The sequence below is a fragment of the Chelonoidis abingdonii genome, chromosome 5 (genome assembly GCF_003597395.2).
Source record: "Chelonoidis abingdonii isolate Lonesome George chromosome 5, CheloAbing_2.0, whole genome shotgun sequence".
Classification (NCBI taxonomy): Eukaryota; Metazoa; Chordata; order Testudines; family Testudinidae; genus Chelonoidis; species Chelonoidis abingdonii.
Genome location: NC_133773.1, coordinates 32,959,378 through 32,977,649, shown reverse-complemented (window position 1 = coordinate 32,977,649; position 18,272 = coordinate 32,959,378). Strand labels below are relative to the sequence as shown.

At 41.7% G+C, this 18,272-nt stretch overlaps 1 protein-coding gene across 4 annotated transcripts in view; it reads left to right on the top strand.

Annotated features, from left to right (window-relative positions):
• The window catches only part of AIMP1 (aminoacyl tRNA synthetase complex interacting multifunctional protein 1), a 67,960-nt gene that overhangs the window by 21,653 nt on the left and 28,035 nt on the right, over nucleotides 1-18,272 (top strand). Inside the window, exons 2-4 of one of the 4 annotated variants that reach the window (XM_075066216.1) lie at nucleotides 6,468-6,591; nucleotides 12,935-13,052; nucleotides 15,500-15,633. In XM_075066216.1, the coding sequence (XP_074922317.1) occupies nucleotides 15,525-15,633 (109 nt within the window). In that variant the 5' untranslated portion in view covers nucleotides 6,468-6,591; nucleotides 12,935-13,052; nucleotides 15,500-15,524. Of the gene's footprint in view, nucleotides 1-6,467; nucleotides 6,592-12,934; nucleotides 13,053-15,464; nucleotides 15,634-18,272 lie in introns of those variants that run through there. The other 3 variants (XM_032794231.2, XM_032794230.2, XM_032794229.2) reach the window with 3 other exon arrangements.

Sequence of the window (18,272 nt, the reverse complement as noted above, 5' to 3'; positions counted from 1 at the left end):
GCCGGCTGGGGCCGGGACCACTGCAGTACAGCGCGGAGGCTGCTTCAGCCCTGCAGCCCGCGGGTAGCGTGGTGGGTCCGAGGGCAGCGCAGAGCGGGCAGGGCCTGGGTATGCAGCACGGCCTGGGGGCGTGGGTTGCCCACCAGAGACACATGGCGAAGAGGAGCTGCGAGGGCGATACTTGTCCCAGGCGGGGCAGCCGGCGGACAGGGGCGAGGAGCCGGTTGGGGTCCCCCAAACCAATAAACTTCCCCGGCACTGCCGGGGAGCCCTGCATCTCTCCCACTCAGCTGCGCTCCAGTGGCTCCTTCCTGGTGAGGTGGCGGCCGCCCGGCCGGGAAGGAGCTGCTGGAACCCAGCCGAGCGGGAGAGACGCGGGGCTCCTCGCCAGCGGTGGGATGTACCACATGTGCCCGGGGCGGGAGGGTCCACGGGGAGGGCAGCGCACGCGGTCAGGGTGCTGTGTGCGATCCTGCGGCGTGGCCGGGGCCTGCTCATGGTGGCTATAGCGATGTTGGTGCCACGCTGAGCGTGAGGCGCTATGGCCAAGGAGCCAGCCCCATTGCTCCTCCGGCCATGCCTGCTGTCCCCCCCAAGGCTCCTCCGGCCGTGTTGCCCCCAGTGCTGGCCCAGCAGGTGCTACTTTTGGAAAATGTGCTGATGGGAAGCAGCTGCTTCCCTTGCACCCCACTAGCTACGTTATTGAGAGGAACTCCTTTAATCTTACTTTCAAAGTTACAGCAAAACAGGAATAAACCTCCCGCTACCAAAGGGGCATTTACAAGTTGAGAAAACAAAGATAAAACTAACACGCCTTGCCTGGCTGTTACTTTGAAGTTTGAAATATGAGAGACTTGTGCAGAAAGATTTGGAGAACATGGATTGATGTCTGGTCCCTTTTAATCTCAAGAGCGAACACCACCAAAACAAAGAGCACAAACAAAAGCATTCCACGCCCCCACCCCCAAGATTTGAAAGTATCTTGTCCTCTTATTGGTCCTTTGGTCTTAAAGTGTCAGCCAGGTTACCTGAGCTTCTTTTAACCCTTTACAGGTAAAAGGATTTTGGTGCCTCTGACCAGGAGGGATTTTATAGTATTGTATACAGGAGGGTTGTTACCCTTCCCTTTATAGTTATGACAGGGGCAGTGCCCCGCCCCCCTTCCCAGGGGCTACAGGGGCACGTTGACCCCTTCCGGGAGTGGCATAGGGCTGGGGCATGCAGGAAGCCTGCCTTAACCTTGATGTGCTGCCAACCAGGAGCCGCCCACAGTAAGCTCTGCCCATCGGGAGGCGCACCCCAACCCCCAGCCCTGAGACACCTCCCAGAGCCAGCACCCCATAACTCCTCCTGCACCCCAAACCCCCTCCTGTACCCCAAGCTCCTGCCCCCTCCCAGAGCCCCTGGGGGTGGGGGGGATGGAGTGAGTAGGGTGGGGCCTCAGGGAAGGTGCAGGGTAGATCCTGGGTTGCCCTTAACTTCAAAAAGTGATCGTGGGCATAAAAAGGTTGGAGACCACTGGTCTACACTAAAATATTGCTCCCACCAGTATAACTCACCCACTACACTGACTTAATAACTCCATCTCCATGAGAGGTGTAGTGTTTAAGTCGATGTAGTTAGCTGGATGCAGTGTCAGTGCAGATGCTGTGTTGCTTACACTGACTGTAACTGTCTTTCAGAAACTCGCATAATGCTCTACACGAGCAGTTAAATCAGTGCAAGCGCTCTTGGTGACGACATGCACTGCGGACCCAAGGAGCCTAGTGTGGACATGGAAAACCGATTAAATTTAATATGGCTGTGTCGATATAATTTAGATCAATTAAATGTTGTAATATAGGTTTTCCGCAAGTCTCAGTGCCCTATGTAGTCCTTGGCACTTCTGCTGAGGTGCCTAAAAAGGGTGCAAATTATAGTCATGGTTTTTGTGAGGTAGACAAATGTGCACTGGGAATTGAACTGAGACCAACAAACAGCAATGAGGCAGTGGAAGCTTTTGGTCACACGTTACTAATCTGGCTTATATTTGGACCAGCCTCCTAGAAGTGTGGAAGGTTTCCATATTCTGCCTTTCATCTGAACCACGTAGTACACTGACTAAAGTATTATTGAGATGATAGGTGGAATTAAACTATGAATGATTACTACACTGAAGTATTTGCATATGATCCCTACACTTAAAATGGGAAATACCACAATATTTGTAGTAATTTTGTCTACAGCAGGTGGCAGATGTTCAGTTTTTAATGTCTGCTGTATAGAGGTTTCAAAGGAAACTTTTCATTCATGTTAAGCCCATGATAAGGCTTTAAAATCTATTCATATATCTATACTGTACTGCATATAAACTCATTCTGTGATTTCTCTTTTGTTAGCTAATGGTTTGGCTTGGCTTGCCCTTTAGTTGTAAGTCTCCTCTTTAGAACTTGTTGGGTAAGCTCTCCTTTCAGAGAGATTTATTTCTACATGCTGGAATATTATATTTTATTGAATTATATGGGTAATCAATATTGCCGAGTCAAAAATTTTAGGGGGAAAAAAATCAAACTAAGAAAAACATAAGTTATTGTTGGTTCCTGACAACCAGTCATAATTTTAGAGTCTGTTTTCAAACTCCTCTTAGGTTGGTATCAAGCTAATACTTGTCATGTGAGCATTGAGCCCAGATTCTGTTTTTTGCCTTTTTGTTATTTAAAATGTTTTATGTATTTTCCCTAATGTGAGAGAATATAGTGACTGTTGGGGGGTGATGTTCAGTCATTTAATATCAGGACATTACATATTTCACCTGTCCAGGTAAAGGGAATTTACTTCTGTGAGAAAAAGGGTCAGTTAAGAGAAACAGAGGAGTACATGTCTGGGAAGGAGAATAACCTTCTGTCAAAGTAAATTATATTCTAAAATAAAACTTTTCCAGAAGTGGCAGACAGACTATACGAACAAGGATGACTTGTCATATATTTCTTCAGTTAGCTAAATATTACTGTATGCATTTAGTGTTACAAAAGCATTTGTTTGTTACTGTTTTTTAAGTTACATCATGCAACTTAAAGCCTGAAACCTACTTTATAGGCAAAGGAAGGTACAAGGATAATCTAACAGGATTATTCTGGGCCTGGTGTACTGATGCTTAGAAGAGCTGTTCCCAGTGTGGTTTGTGAGAGATGAAATGATCCATTGATGATCAGGTTTCTAGAATAATCAGAAAAGGAGAGGGGGGAAAAGAATGGGTGAAAGCTACTCATAATTAGTAAAAACATAAAGTTAGGTGTTGAAGTCCTTCTCTTAAAATGACAGTAGAATGCCTTATAGCCACTTTCAAGCTATCTGAGTTTTTGGAGTCAACTCTTCATTTTTTAGTGTGAATTCTGAACAGTTCCTAGAAAAGCACCTTTATTTGTGTGATGTTTCTTGTGAGGAGGTTGGTTGGCTTGTGTTTAATGTTACCAGCTTTAAGAAATAGGGAGGGCAAAGCTCTTAGGACTAGGAAAGCAAAGTTCTGCAGCTGGGATAAAGCCTGATAATCAGGAGGAGAAGTCATTCTTCAGGCCTGACACTTTCTTGGGTTGTATTAACAATTTGGAAATTTATAAATCAATTACTGTGACTCTCATATTGCAAAAGATGTGAGTTTAACCTGTGGCAGAAGTGTACAAGTATAGTTGTTTAATAATTCACTCCTTAACCCTCTTTGTTATTGCTGTTTGAACACTGATTACACAAAAACAATGAGGAGTCCGGTAGCACCTTAAAGACTAACAGATTTATTTGAAGAAGTGGGGTTTTTACCCACGAAAGCTTATGCCCAAATAAATCTGTTAGTCTTTAAGGTGCCACCGGACTCCTCATTGTTTTTTGGCATATAGACTAACACGGCTACCCCTGATAATTGACTACACAGAAGTTGATAGCTTGTGAGTATTGTACTCTCACTTTAACAGTGCCACTCTTATTCTCACTCACTCTTATGTAATGATTTATTTCAAATAAAAATTTCAGTATCTCAGTATTACACATTGTCTTTTTGGCTTAAAACCTAAATGTGGTCATGAATAATAGCGCTAGTCTAGTCATCGGTTAGCGCTGCCTGAAGCTGTTCAGTTCTCACAGGCTACAGGATCAGATCCTAACTAGTCGTCTCATCAACTGTTAATTAGGAGGAAAAGACCTTAAAGAAGACGTATTTAAAGTATTTCAAAAGATGAATCATCATTCCTTGACATAACAGAAGTTAGGACAAGTGCTAGCCACCTATTCAACTGCTTGTACTGGACTCATGGTTTAAAAAGTAGTAGTTTTGTCAAAAACAAGTATTTTCTTTCCCCCACCCTTTCTTCTATTTTTGTCATTTCTTTTTTCCTCCTTTTCCGTAGTACAGGGTGATGTGTGCGTCTTACATTTGGTTCAGTAAGTAACTTGTCAGATCATGCATGTTCCAGAGTAAAGGACAGCAGAGTCTGGAAAACAGCTGGCATGTTTTATTATAATATATATAGTCTTCTGTAAGTTTGTCTGCCAAGATGCCTTGAGTATAGGAAGAACGACCATCCTAATAAAAGCTGTTCCCTTCCTTCCTCTAATTTGAACAAAGTATTCTTTTTAGAAGCAAAGTTGGTGATAATGCAGCAATTTAAAATACTTTGAGTAAAACAGTGCATTACTGTGCAACTTGGCCAAAATGAAGAGATGAAAAAGCCCTCATGGGGAAAAAATATTGACATCTGAAACTGTTTGAGAGCTATTTGTTACAACAAATTAAAGACAGAAAAAGTGATTATCCATATATAAGTAGTTTTATAGGTTTCCCTGTATTTTAAATTAGTGATTATATTAGTATTTGTGTTGAAGGAATTTTGTCTTCCTCATGCTCTTCTCAATGAGTTACCTGCAGAATATAATTAGTCCCATATCTGTAATGAAACAACTGTAATAAAATAACATTTAATGCAATCAGTGAATATCCATGGAGTGTTCTAAACGGAAAACTAAAAATGTTATTTCATTGTTTGTATGGCCTGTATTTTTCTCTGGTAATAGTTCTTAGCTTGATCCTAGGCCTATTGAGTTGCCTGTCCACGAAAGTGGCATGCACTTGGAGCAATGTATTTTGTAGCAATTACCACCCCTCCTGTGGTTGCTGTCTATTCAGTGTTTGTACATGGCTATTGATTGTGAACAGGATTGGCTGTCCCATGACAACATTGAATCTCATCACGGCTAGAACAAAATAGATGTAGAAACCTAATTTCTGTGACTAACTCAGCATGAGTGCACTGAAAGTATATGGTTGAAGCACTAACTGATGGTATCTGTGTGCTAAGTCATGCCAACTTGATTCTTTTATTGTGGAGAAGTGTATGTGTGAGAGAGGGGCAGCAGTAATGATGAAGGATTTCTGAGGACAAATATTAATCTAAAAATCTTGCTCTTAGCAAAGCTTCAGGATAACAAACACAAATGGTTATGATTTGTATTGAAATAAGTAGAAAGGTTGGAGAGAGAGTTCTGTAGGAAGAGGAAGTGGGAACATTGTCTATTAATTGATGGGATTTGTATTGGTACTTCCCATATCCAGCTGAAAATAAAAGTAAAGTCATTGGTATAGACTCCAGTGTAAATATACAAAGAGAAACATATTTATGTATGGGAAATGATCCTACAGTCATGTGGAATAAGTAATGCTATTTTTGTAGTTTATATGTGATCATATGAACTAGGCAGTCCTTGGAAAATTTGAAAAAATGTACAGTATTGGAAATTCAAGTTTTATGTTTTTTGTGTGTGTTTGTTTTTTTAAAGTTTTGAGAAACCAGTTGGCTTCTAAAGCCAGTTTCTTGATGAAATTATCTGTCTCCCAAAAACAGTTTAATTGAATGCATCTCAGGATTGTGGATATGTTCCAAAAACAGTTTATTATTTCTCAGTTTTAGAATCTTGGCATTAGCTCTTCAGTATGGCAAAAGACATTTGTAACTGGCAACACTTTAAAAAGGGAGAAAAGCATTTTAAAAACATTTTTAAAGCAAGGAATTATAACAGAGCCATCTTCTTGATTGTGTTTTTCCTTTTTACCTTTCTTTTTTTTTTTCTTTCTTTCTTTCCCCCTTTTTTTAAGTCAGAACCACTGAGTTATATGTCAGTTCTGGTCTAAGGATGTTAGTGGGCATATTGAAATTCTCTAATAGTGCCTCCTGTGTAAATACAAAGTATTATTTTCTTATGGAATATCTATTTTAATTTTGTCTTGTTTGAGCCCCTCCCTAATTGTCTTCTCTTTTATAAATGAGTAAATAAAATAAGCCCTTCTGTTTGCTTATGACATATGGGACTGCCGAAGCATGTAGGGGATAGTACTTTTTGCTGAAGAATATAGGCAACTATTTAAAAAATTAGTAGTCAAGAAAATCTGCGTATAGGAAATGGAGTAAAACCTCCAGATCTTTTTTATCATTTGTCCTCCATAGTTTTTCAAAAACTGGAAATTTCTCTCATTGGGACCCTGCATTCGCATTCTATATCATCTGTATTTTGGCAAAGGTTAAACCTGCTTCCCCTGGAGTGAAGCCTCTGATGCTGAAAGAAGTGCAGGTAAGGAAATGTTGAAGTCTTTACTAGCCCTCTTCAATTAGTGTGTTAGCAGAGTTACCTTTGATTTTCACATGAATAATCTTAGATTTAGTTTTTCTAATTCTTTTTTTTAAGATAAACTTGTCTTTATAGAACTGAATTAGCATCTGACTCTAAATCAGTTTCCTAATGGTATCAGAATAGAAATTAAGCAGCTTCTGGAGATCAGTATAGCACTTTATTATACCTAGAAGACATACATGCCTTATCCAGGCACTGTCAATCATTCTTCATGTAATGAAAACAAGTGTTTCAGCCAATTCTAGATCTCTGATATATAAATGATTTGATAGAATACTAGATATTTAAGATTAACTGAAGAACTTTAGTTAATCAGATGACTTCACTGAACACGCTTAAAGTATAGTTTTTTTTCTCTGCTCAGATTAGTCGTCCGATTTCCTTTCTCTGATTTGGCATCTTTTAGTTCAAAATACTCAATTTAGTAATAAAGTGGCCACAGAGTTTTTTTCTACAGACACAAACTCCAAATGAAATTTTTCCCTCTCAAGACACTGGATTTACACGAGGAATGAATTTGGCTGTAAAATTTACCTGTTTCATTTTAAAAAAACTAGAGCAGAAGGAGATACTTCTAGGTTGGAAGGGATCTTTAATGTATTTTCTTCCATGCTTCTTATTTTCCTTCTGCTGAATAGATTGATAATAATCCTTTTAACATCTTGGTAAAGACCGCTAACTATAATATTAATTCCAAGACCTCTTGGGTTCTCTTATTTCTGCGTTCTATCAAGAAGTGACATTTTCCAAAGAGAGTAAACTGCTTATTCCAGTTGGGTCTTCCAGTTCTCAACCCAGTTAAAGGTTTGACATCTGTAGATTTTAATGAAAATTATTTCAGCCAATAAGGATACTCTTACACTTATTTACATAGCACCTTGAATCTTAAAATGATGTACAATTTGTGTACCCAATCCAAACTCCTTTTTGAGGCCGTGAACATTTGGCTTGCATTGAACCATATCACTTCACAGGCTGCTTCTGTCACTATGGCAATGCAAACACCTATACGTTAGAAATAAGGCAGCAGACATGCAATAAATGTCTTTAGAAAACAAAATGATACCCATTTGAGTCAAATGGAGGAATTAAGGTGGAATTCAACAACCTTATAAATTTAAATAAATGCTTTATATATTTTAACAAACATTTTAATTATTTGCTTCTAGGATATATTGCAGTCAAGGAATATCCCCCTCTGAAAATAACTTTCTGCTTATCTGACCTGTTCCATTTCAAATTACAAGTAGAACCATATGGATACGGTTAGGAACTCATGCTCTCAGCTTCAACTATCCATTATAAAAAAACTAAAAAAATAAATAAATGAGGACCTAACAACTATTTCTTCCCACTGGGATTTAAATACATGCCTAATAAGTCTGTGTCAACCTATTTTTCATATAGCTGTTTTCAAGAACCTTTGTTTGAATACAGACAGGTTCTTGTGTTCTTCTGATTATTGTTAATATAGGATGAGTCTGAAGTCCAAGTGTTAATTTGTAGATCTCCTTATGCTCCTTTTACTTACAAGGCATTGATCTTACATAGCAAGGATTCATTTAGGTTTAACGGTGATTTTAACACTGGGCTTATCAAAAGATACGTCTTCACAACCTTAAAACTTGAATGGAGTAAACTTCATAATAAAGGTTGTAAATGGAAAATCCTTCAACAAAATTATTTAAGCAGGACAAAAGACATCAAGAAAACATACTTGATCACTTTTCTAACTGTAAAGACTTACGTATTTATTTCCGCTGCTCTCTTTCAGGCCTGGGACAGTCAGGTCTAGTTGTCGGTGCCAGAGTTAGAAACTGAGCAGGACTGGTAGCAAGGCAGACACAGGAGCAATTGCAGATGCAGGCATAAATGTTGAGCAGCCTTTCGCTTAGTGCTGATGCTGGGCTTAAGAGCAGGCCTGGGGATTATTCCTGACACATTCTGTGCCAAAAAAAAATAAAATTCTCCACACATTATTTTAAAATTCTGCTAATTTTATTTGTCAGTAAATGTGGAGGCTCCAGTATGGCATTGGGGAGCACAGGCCACTGGCTGCACAGAGGTGGGAGATCACTGTGCAGCTATCCCCCTCCCGGGGACACAGACTCAGCGGTGAGGCTACACCCAACTCTGACACAGCAAAGGACCAGGCCTGCCCCAGAAACGCCCCAGAACCCTGCCACTCCATGCCAGGTGCAACAGGTCTGGGCAGGCAGGCTCAGCAAGGCAGGATCCAAATGTAGAGGGGCTTAGTGTGGGGGATCCAGGTGCGGGTTGAGAGGGTTCTGTGTGGTGCAATCTGGGGGTGGGTGGCTCAGTGGGGGATCTGGATGCACAGGAGCTTGTTGGAGGGTTCTGGATGCAACGGTAATGGGTTGCATCTGGACCCCCCCACCACTGAGAATCCCACACCCAGACCCCCGCTTCCAAGCTCTATCCCCTCATACCCAGATACCACCTGCAGAGGTCCAAGTGAAGGTAGTTGGGCCTCAGCAGAGTGGTGTCTGGGTATGAGGGGATAGAGCTTGGAAGCAGGGGTCTGGGTGTGGGATTCTCAGTGGTGAGGGGGTCCAGATGCCAGGGGAATGGAGCTCAGTGGGTTGGGGATCCAAGGGCTGCTAGCTGGGGCTCAGTAGGGTGGGGATCCAGGTGCAGGTGGCTGGTTGGAGTGGTCCAGGTGCATGGGGAGTGGGGCTCATTGTGGGGGTTCTGTGTGTTTGTATGTGGGTGTGAGGTTTGGCGGGAGAGTCTGGGTATAAGAGAGTCTGGATGCATGGGAGTTGGGCGGATGTGGGAGCAGCTCCCTGAATGGTGATCCCTCCCCCTGCAGCTGAGGAGTGATGGGTGCAGGAAGGGCTGAGAAAGGGGGTAGTTTTCAGAGCTTCCTACAGCCGGGGAGGAATCTGCGGGTGGGTCTGACACGGCCCTGGATGCCATTCAGGGGAAGAGGAAGTTCCGTCCTCCTCAGCCCAGCCAGAACTAGGACCTGAGCCTGGTGCAGGGTAGGAGCCACTAGCAGGGTCCTCCCTAGTCCCTGCCCCACAGTGATTTATCTCTGTGCTGGTTGTCCTGGGCACCCGAAACATGCTACTGGGGAGGTTCGCATGACCACTCTTGTGGCTTTCCTTTGCTGATTCCTGACACTGAATATAATTCTGTGTATAACTCATGTAACTCTGAATATATCATTTAGTAATATTAGAGAATCCTGCTGTCTTCAAAGCATGTTTTTCATGTTTTCTGTGTCTACATTTTATATAAAAGAAGGGATAGCAGCCTTTCAAATGTAGTTTTCTTAAATCCCAATGACCTGATTTTTCTGAGTGACTTTCTGGAACTTGGGCACAGTTGAAGGTCAGAAGATATGTCTTCCTTTAGGACTTGTCTTCTACCAAGTTACAGTATTTAATTTTTTTCTCCTCTTCTTATAGTCTTAGCATATTATCCAAAGATTACACAGGCAGAAAAACAAGTGATAGGAAAATATGAATATACAAATCCCAACTATTGATTGTCATAACATTAAACCACACTTTTTTTAGCCTTTAGTTAATGCTTTTAATGTTTTGTATTTTACATTAAGTACACAATTTTAAACAAAGATTTACCTATAAGAAACTTTGTTTTTTATGTATATCATCTTCTTATCTCTCCATATTGGCAAGTTCTTACATTGCCAGTACTCCAGTTCATTTCGTTCTATTGGCTCTTGGTAACAATATCGCAAATTCCTGTTTCTTCTCTGTTATAATATTAGATCTCAGGAAGTTTGACAAGTGGGAAAAGTCTATCTGGTGTAATTGTGTAACTTCATTTCCCAATCCTCAGTTCATTAGCCAACTTGACTAATAACTATAAAATGTACTAGTTCTATTCACTTTGAAGTTTTAGTAGCGTTTTATTGTTGTTGGCAAACTTATTCTGTTAGTATTACACTCTCTTGAGAGAATTATAGTTTACATATATCTCAAGGATCACTAAAGTTTAGCTAGCCACCTTGTATAAATTTAGTGTAAGATGTTACCTTTTAATGCCGTCTCAACACTTATGCCTTGTAAAATGTAAAGGAAATTCATGTCTGCAAACATTTTTAAATGACATTTAATTCACTACTTCACTACTTTAAATTGTAACTTCATTCTTAAAGTACCCTTGCAGTGTGGATTCTGTTGTCAGCCCCAGATAGAGAGCATTATAGTTGTTCATTTTCAAAGAAATAGATGTAGATTATTGTGGCAGAATAAATGGCCAAGAGAAGCAGGCTCAGTTATCTTGCCATTTGAAATGATAAAGGTGTTTCTGGTCACTGCTACAACCTAGGAGTCTAGGTATAGAATCCGAGATCACACACCTGTGGAATTGATGGACAGATTCCTTTAGCTGATGGAGCTGTCTTTTATCCTGGGAGATCTTCACAATGCTTCTCCCTGTCCACCAGTATCATCTGCTTATTTCTTTCATTATAGTTCAGCTAGCTGTAATTCATGGAAGTGCTTATTTTTTCTAGGTAGATGGGAAATGCTGCAGAGGAGAGTGATTATATAGCTGTTTGTCACCAATATATAGCTGACATTTGAGTAGCATCTACTGTCTCTTAATGGTTAAACATAAACATTGAACAGGAGAAGGGAAAGGACTAAGCCCTGTTGGGTTTAGCAAGTGAAGACTCTGTGAGGCAGAGCAGGGGCTCGCAGATCCTCTGTACTGTGTTTGGAAGGAATTCTCTTGAGGATCCTGAGAGAGGAGGTAGAGGTGACCAGATTTAAATGTGCATAACAGCAAAGAGAAAGAAAATATCATATTGCCTCTATATAAATCCACGGTATGCCCACATCTCAAAAAAGATATATTGGAATTGGAAAAAGTTCAGAAAAGGGCAACAAAAATGATTAAGAGTATGGAACAGCTGCCATATGAGGAGAGAGTAATAAAACTGGGACTTTTCAGCTTGGAAAAGAGGCGACTCAGGGTGGATAGGATGGAGGTCTATAAAATCATGACCAGTGTGGAGAAAGTAAATAAGGAAGTGTTGTTTACTCCTTTTCATAACACAAGAACTAGGCGCTACCAAATGAAATTCGTAGGCAGCAGGTTTAAAACAAACAAAAAAGTATTTTTTCACATGATGCAGAGTCAACCTGTGGAACTACTTGCCAGAGGATGTTGTAAAGGCCAAGACAATAACAGTGTTCAAAAATGGAACTAGATAAATTCATGAATGATAGGTCCATCAATGGCTATGAACCAGGATGGACAGGGATGGTGTCCCTAGCCTCTTGATTACCTGTTCTGTTCATTCCCTGTGGGGCACCTGGCATTGGCCACTGTCGGAAGACAAGATTCTGGGCTAGATGGATCTTCAGCCTGATCCAATATGGCCGTTCTAATGTTCTTATGACTGTCCTCTTATCTTCTCTGTTTCTTTCCTGTGTCATCAACAGAGTGCCCTCAATCCCTGCCTTCAGTCAGAAGGTGGAGAGGAAATGGTGAATTCAAAATATGAACTAAAATAGCTCTGAAAGTGGAAAGAGGTGGGGGATGGATGTGGGGAGAATTTGATTCCTCCTTTTACGGTGTAGTTAGGGTTGAGAATTGCCCTTAAGAGAAACAAAACAGTGATTTTCTCTTCTTTTAATGTTTATGGATAACCATAAATGTGTAATGTATCCTCTGCCTTCTAAGTCCTTGACCTATGTGGAGGATTTTAGAAGCTGTAAGAGGGCACTGGATGCTAAAGAAGCAATAAAGGAAGAGAAGGCTTTTGCTGTGAACAGTTAAATGAATTCTTTCCATCAGTCTTCACTGCAGAGGATTAGGGCAGGGAGGGGAACCTCACCTAACACCTGAGACATTCTTTTTACATGACAAATCTGACAAACTGCCCCAGACTGAAGTGTCAATAGAAAATGTTATCGAATAAATTGATGAATTAAATAGTAATAAGTCACCAGGACTAGAAGGTATTGTCCCAAGGATTCTGAAGGAACTCAAATATGAAATTTCAGAACTACTAACTGTAGTATGTAACCTATTGCTTAAATCAGCGTCTGTACTAGATGACTGCAGAGNGTAAGCCTAACTTCGGTGCCATGCAAATTGATTGAAACTATAATAAAGAACAAAATTATCAGACACATAGATAAACACAATATGTTGAGGAAGGGTCAACACAGCTTTTGTAAAGGGAAATTATGCCTCACCAATCTATTAAAATTATTTGAGGATATCAGCAAACATGTGGACAAAGATGACCCATGATATCGTGTAGTTGGCCTTTCAGAAAGCCTTTGACACAGTCCCTCACCAAAGGCTCTTGTGCAAACTGAGGAGTCAGGGGATAAGAGGGAAGGTCCTCTCCTGGATTAGTAATTGATTAATTAAAAGATTAGACACACAGGGTAGGAATAAATATTCAGTTTTCACACTGGAAAGTGGTAAATAGTGGGGTCCCCAAGGATCTGTATTGGAACCTGTGCTGTTCAACATAATCATAAATGATCTTGAAAAGGAGGTGAACAGTGATTGTGGTAAAATTTGCAGATGATACAAAATAGGTAAGTCCAAAGCTGACCAAAAACTGAAGAGTTAGAAAGAGTTACTGAACTGGGGCAACAAAATGGCAGATGAAATTCAATGTTGATAAGTGCAAAGTAATGCACAATGGAAAAAATAATCCCAACTGCCTATACAAAATGATGGGGTCTAATTAGCTGTTACCACTCAAGAAAGAGATCTTGGAATCATTATGGATAGTTCTTTGGAAACATGCTCAATGTGCAGCTGTGGCAGATTTATGTTACCAGTCTGCCTGTGGCATCAAGTGATCAGGCTGAGGCCACAGGATTTTTAGGGGAGGAGATGACAGAGCACACCAAGTGTCTAAGTTTTAAAGCTTTATTAATAAAATAACAGTGGTGAGCGTTGGGACTGCTCCCACGTCACTCAAAGCAAGCAAGAAACCATTAATACCCCAGCCCTAATCCACCTTCATATTCACAAACGCACGACCCGAGCCAAGCCTGGGTGTAATGTAAGAAGAAGAGTGGGAGGCGTGGATGGGAGTTCTTGTCCCGTGCATGGGCTGTCCAGGGTCTGCTGTGATCTCCACCTCGCTTTGGCTCTCGGGAGGGTTTTTAAGTCCTGGGTTCTTTGTGGATGTTTTTGTTCGGGGCCCTCTGTTCCTGGTGCTCTTTGTACCAGTCCAAACCGGCTTTCTGTGGCTGCCTCAGCTTTCCCAAAACACACCGGCTTCAGAGACTTTGTCTCCCTCTCCCCCCCCCCCCCCCCACCCCCTTTGGCCTTCACCAACTCAATCATTTTGCAATCTCTGCAGCCCTGCTCAGCTCAGCTCTCCTTTTTTTACGGCTGGCCGGGGCTGGGTAAGATGTGAAAGCAGCCGTAAACTTTCTTGTCAAGCCCATGGCCTTGGACCGGGCCAGCATTTCATCTTCAGACGGAGCTGAAGTGTCGAGTTAACTTATTCTCTGCTCTCTTCCTCCTTCCCCCTTTGGCCTCTTGCCACCTGCAAAGGAATCTTTCACGCCATACTCACACCTTTGACCCTCCCCGAAATGCCCTGTGTTGCTTGCAACCGTGTTAGCAACATACGATGCAAATTTGCCTCCCCATAGGACCCCCTGAGGGAGGGAGTCCTTGGGCCTGTGACACACCGGCAGTCAAAAAGCTAACATTAGGAACCATTAGGAAAAAGGGATAGATAGCATGACAGAAAATATAATGCCACTATATAAATCCATGCTATGCCCACACCTTGAATATGGCGTGCAGTTCTGGTCATCCTATCTCAGAAAAGGTGTATTAAAACTGGAAAAGGTACAGAGAGAGGCAAAAAATGATTAAGGGTATGGAACAATTTCCGTTTGAGAAGACATGAACAGTCTGTCTTTTTAAGCTTATAAAAGAGACAACTAATGGAATATAATAGAGATCCATAAATCCATGAATGTGAGGAGAGAGTGAATAGGGAAGTGTTATTTTCCCCCTTCACATGACATAAAAACTAGAGGTCACCTGATCAAAATAATAGGCAGCAGGTTTAAAACAAACATAAGTAACTCCTTCACACAATGCAGTCAACCCATTGGATGTTGTGATGTATAACTGGGTTCAAAAAAGAATTAGGTGAGTTCATGGAAGACAGATCCATCCATGCCTATTAGCCAAGATGATCAGGGAGGCAACCCCATGCGCTGTGTGTCCCTCCAACTGCCGGAAGCTGGGACTGGACAACAGGAGATGGATCACTCTACATCGCTCCGTCTGTTCAGTCCCTCTGAAAGATCTGGCACTGGCCACTGTCAGAAGACAGGATGCTCGTCTAGATGGACCATTGGTCCAACCCAGTTTGGCTGTTCTTATGCATTCTTACTCTTCTTAATAGAATTTTTGGTTGATAAATTTCATAAATGTTTCAGATACAAATATGAGACGTGTTGTCCTTCAGTCTAAACTTATTTCCCTTATCTTTTTCCCTCTTTGTTCCCCATTGCTCATTTAATCTGTCTTTGGATCTGCCGTTCATTCTGGGAAGGTAGGGGGTTTGGTGCTTTGCTGTGCATCAGGAACATGTTTTCTACAGATGGGTGTTTGGAGTAGGGTGGCTTTTCTTCCAAAATATTTAAACGCAGCTGGCAAACATCAGAATTTGGTTAACATTGCTTTTTGTTTGTTTGGGTTTTCATTTAGCGGGAGGGAGTCTAGCTTGCTCATTTTACAAATGTTCCTACTGCATCAGCAGTTGATTTTAGTGCTGATTCATGTGGCATAAGAATGTAAAATTAATTACATTAATGCAATGTTCATATTTCTGCCTTTCCTGTTTCAGGTTTTTAGCCCGTTCTTTGGTAAAGATGGCAGCCAATAATGCAGTATTGAACAGACTGGAGCAAAAGGGTGCAGAGGCGGATCAAGTCATTGAATACCTCAAACAGCAAGTTGCTCTTCTAAAGGAGAAAGCTAGTAAGAAAGTCAATGTCTTAAAGCAAATTTATTAATCAGATGGTTACTGATATACTATAATATTATATACAGAGAGCCTACCCTGGCCTCAGTGCACACCGCTGCCACCCTGGAGCTGCTCCAGGTAAGCGGTGCCAGGCCCGAGCCTGAACCCCTCCTGCATGCCAACTCCCTGCCCTGACCCCACTGCCACATCCTGCACCCCAACCCCCTGCCCTGAGCCCCCTCTCTGCACCATTGCCCTGACCCCCCTCTCACACTGTGCACCCCCTCCTGCACCCCAACGCTCTTCCCTGAGCCACCTAGTACATTCCACACCCCTCCTCTGCCCCAACCCCTTACCCTGAGCCCCTTCCTGCACACTGCATCCTCTCCCACACACGACACTCCTTCCTGCACCCCAACTCGCTGCCCCAGCCCTACATTCATGCATGCAACTTCCCCACCCAGATGTGGCCCTCAGGCCAAAAAGTTTCCCCGCCCCTGCTGTATAGGATTCTGTGAAGCTGTCAGCAAACTCTCTGCCTGACTCTGATGAAAATGTTAGGCCACTTTCTGACAACGGAATACAAAACACTCCATATATGTAAATGTATGCCCCAGCTTGTTTCCAGAAACCAGGATTTTTATGATCTGGGTATGTTGTAATAAACGTTTGTCTCAAATCTGGACTTAGAGTTCAACATCTGAGTGTTTACTGTGAACCTTCCCCAAGCTTATACCCAGCTTGGATCTATCTCGTTGCCACCAGACAGGAATATAGCGCCTGCCTCGCTCTGGTCACCCCAGACTTTCCCTGGAGAAACCCCCCAAGACCCACGACGCCACCTGGGTCTCCTTCTTCATCCCCCAGCTTCCCCGCATTCCTGGGTTAGTGGCCGTGGGCGATGCTATATTTCACGTCCTTGAATACAAACCAGGAGATGGCAATCTAGCTTTCCCGAGGCTATGTATTCACCTAGTCAGCTCACACAAGAGATTCCCACCATCCTCCTTTTGTCCTGAAGCCTTTTTCCCGCCCTGGGACCAAATAGAAGGTGAGACAGTCAGAGTTTTGGGCTTTTCCCTCCCCCCTCTAGCCTGTCACGATATAACAGAGCCCTGGGCACAGAGATTCTCTCCCTCTCTGGCCTCCTAGAAAGAAACTTCCACATAGGTTTTAAAAGAAAGAAAATACAAAAACAAGTACTGCATTAAGAGATCAATACAGGCTCCTTGCTTAGAGAAATATGAATAAAACAGTCTGATTTAAAAGATGAGCCCAATTAACCAGTCCAACACGTCACGCACCAACACACTTGTAAATACAATCAAAGCTCATCACAGCGATTACTTTGTTTTCCTCTTTGTATCTACACAGATGTTTAGGAGAGATTTGAAAGAAGATGCGAGAGCTTAGAAAGAAAACTGTTTACTCACAGGCCGAGGAAAAACAAAAAGACCCGCAGAAACAAAGACCATAAAAACCTTAGCAGAGGTTCCCACCACTTACTTTATGAAAAGATCCCTCGATTTCCTGATTGGTCCTCTGGTCAGGTGTTTGGTTCCCTTTGTAAACCCTTAACAGTAAAAGAAAATTAACCCTTACCTTACCTATCTACTTATGACATATGTGTCCTCAGAAGTCTAATATTTAGCCATATATTCTCTGTACATTCATGAAACAACTCCATTTCCATTTTTGAGTCAGTCATAGTTACTACACTGCTTTTCATTCTCAACAGAGTGAAAGATTTCAAAGGATGAAGGTGCTCCATCATAAATATCATAGAATATCAGGGTTGGAAGGGACCTTATCTAGTCCAAACCCCAGACAGATTTTTGCTCCAGATCCTTAAATGGCCCTCTCAAGGATTGAACTCACAACCCTGGGGTTAGCAGGCCAATGCTCAAACCACTGAGCTATCCCTCCTCCTGAGCTCTACTACTATTTTCAAGCTTTATTCTTAATCTTTTTTTTTTTCCATTTCTCTTTCTACACCATATTTGGAAACCGCATTTATTAGTCTTGCATAATCATCTTTTGCTTATGAGCCAAACCATTATTTTCATTCATGCCTTATTCAATTTAGCGAACGAACACTTGACAACTCTCAAAAATGTACTTCTATCCTACTGATAATGAAATAGTCTTGTTCATCTCTTAAAGCTTTCACAAAATTTAGTGTCTAGTCAGTATCAGAGGGCCAAAGACTACTCTTTTGCCTTGTCATCTTTACAAAGCAAAGTCTTAATACGTGCCTCCATAATTTTTTTAAATACATTTTTAAGATGTATCAAGTTCAGTGCTGCCCTTCATAGTTCATTGTACATTGTTCATTGTATCATAGAAGAAATATCACTCCATAGATGGGAATCAGCCTTCTCTCTCACATTCATTCATCACTCTGTTTTGTTAACCAAAAAAATTAGATATGTGTGCATTAGCATTATTGCAGCATGTTGGTTTAAGTTAGTCTGCTGTAATCCTGTATATGAAATTCCCACAATTTCTGCTTTGGTGGATTGACTGACATTTCTTCTGGAATGCCTCACCATCGGCTGAAACATAACATGTCCAAAACTCAACTTCTTATCTTTCCTCCCAAGTCCTGCCCTTCTTCTATTCTCTGTCATTCTGGACAATAGCATAATTCTCC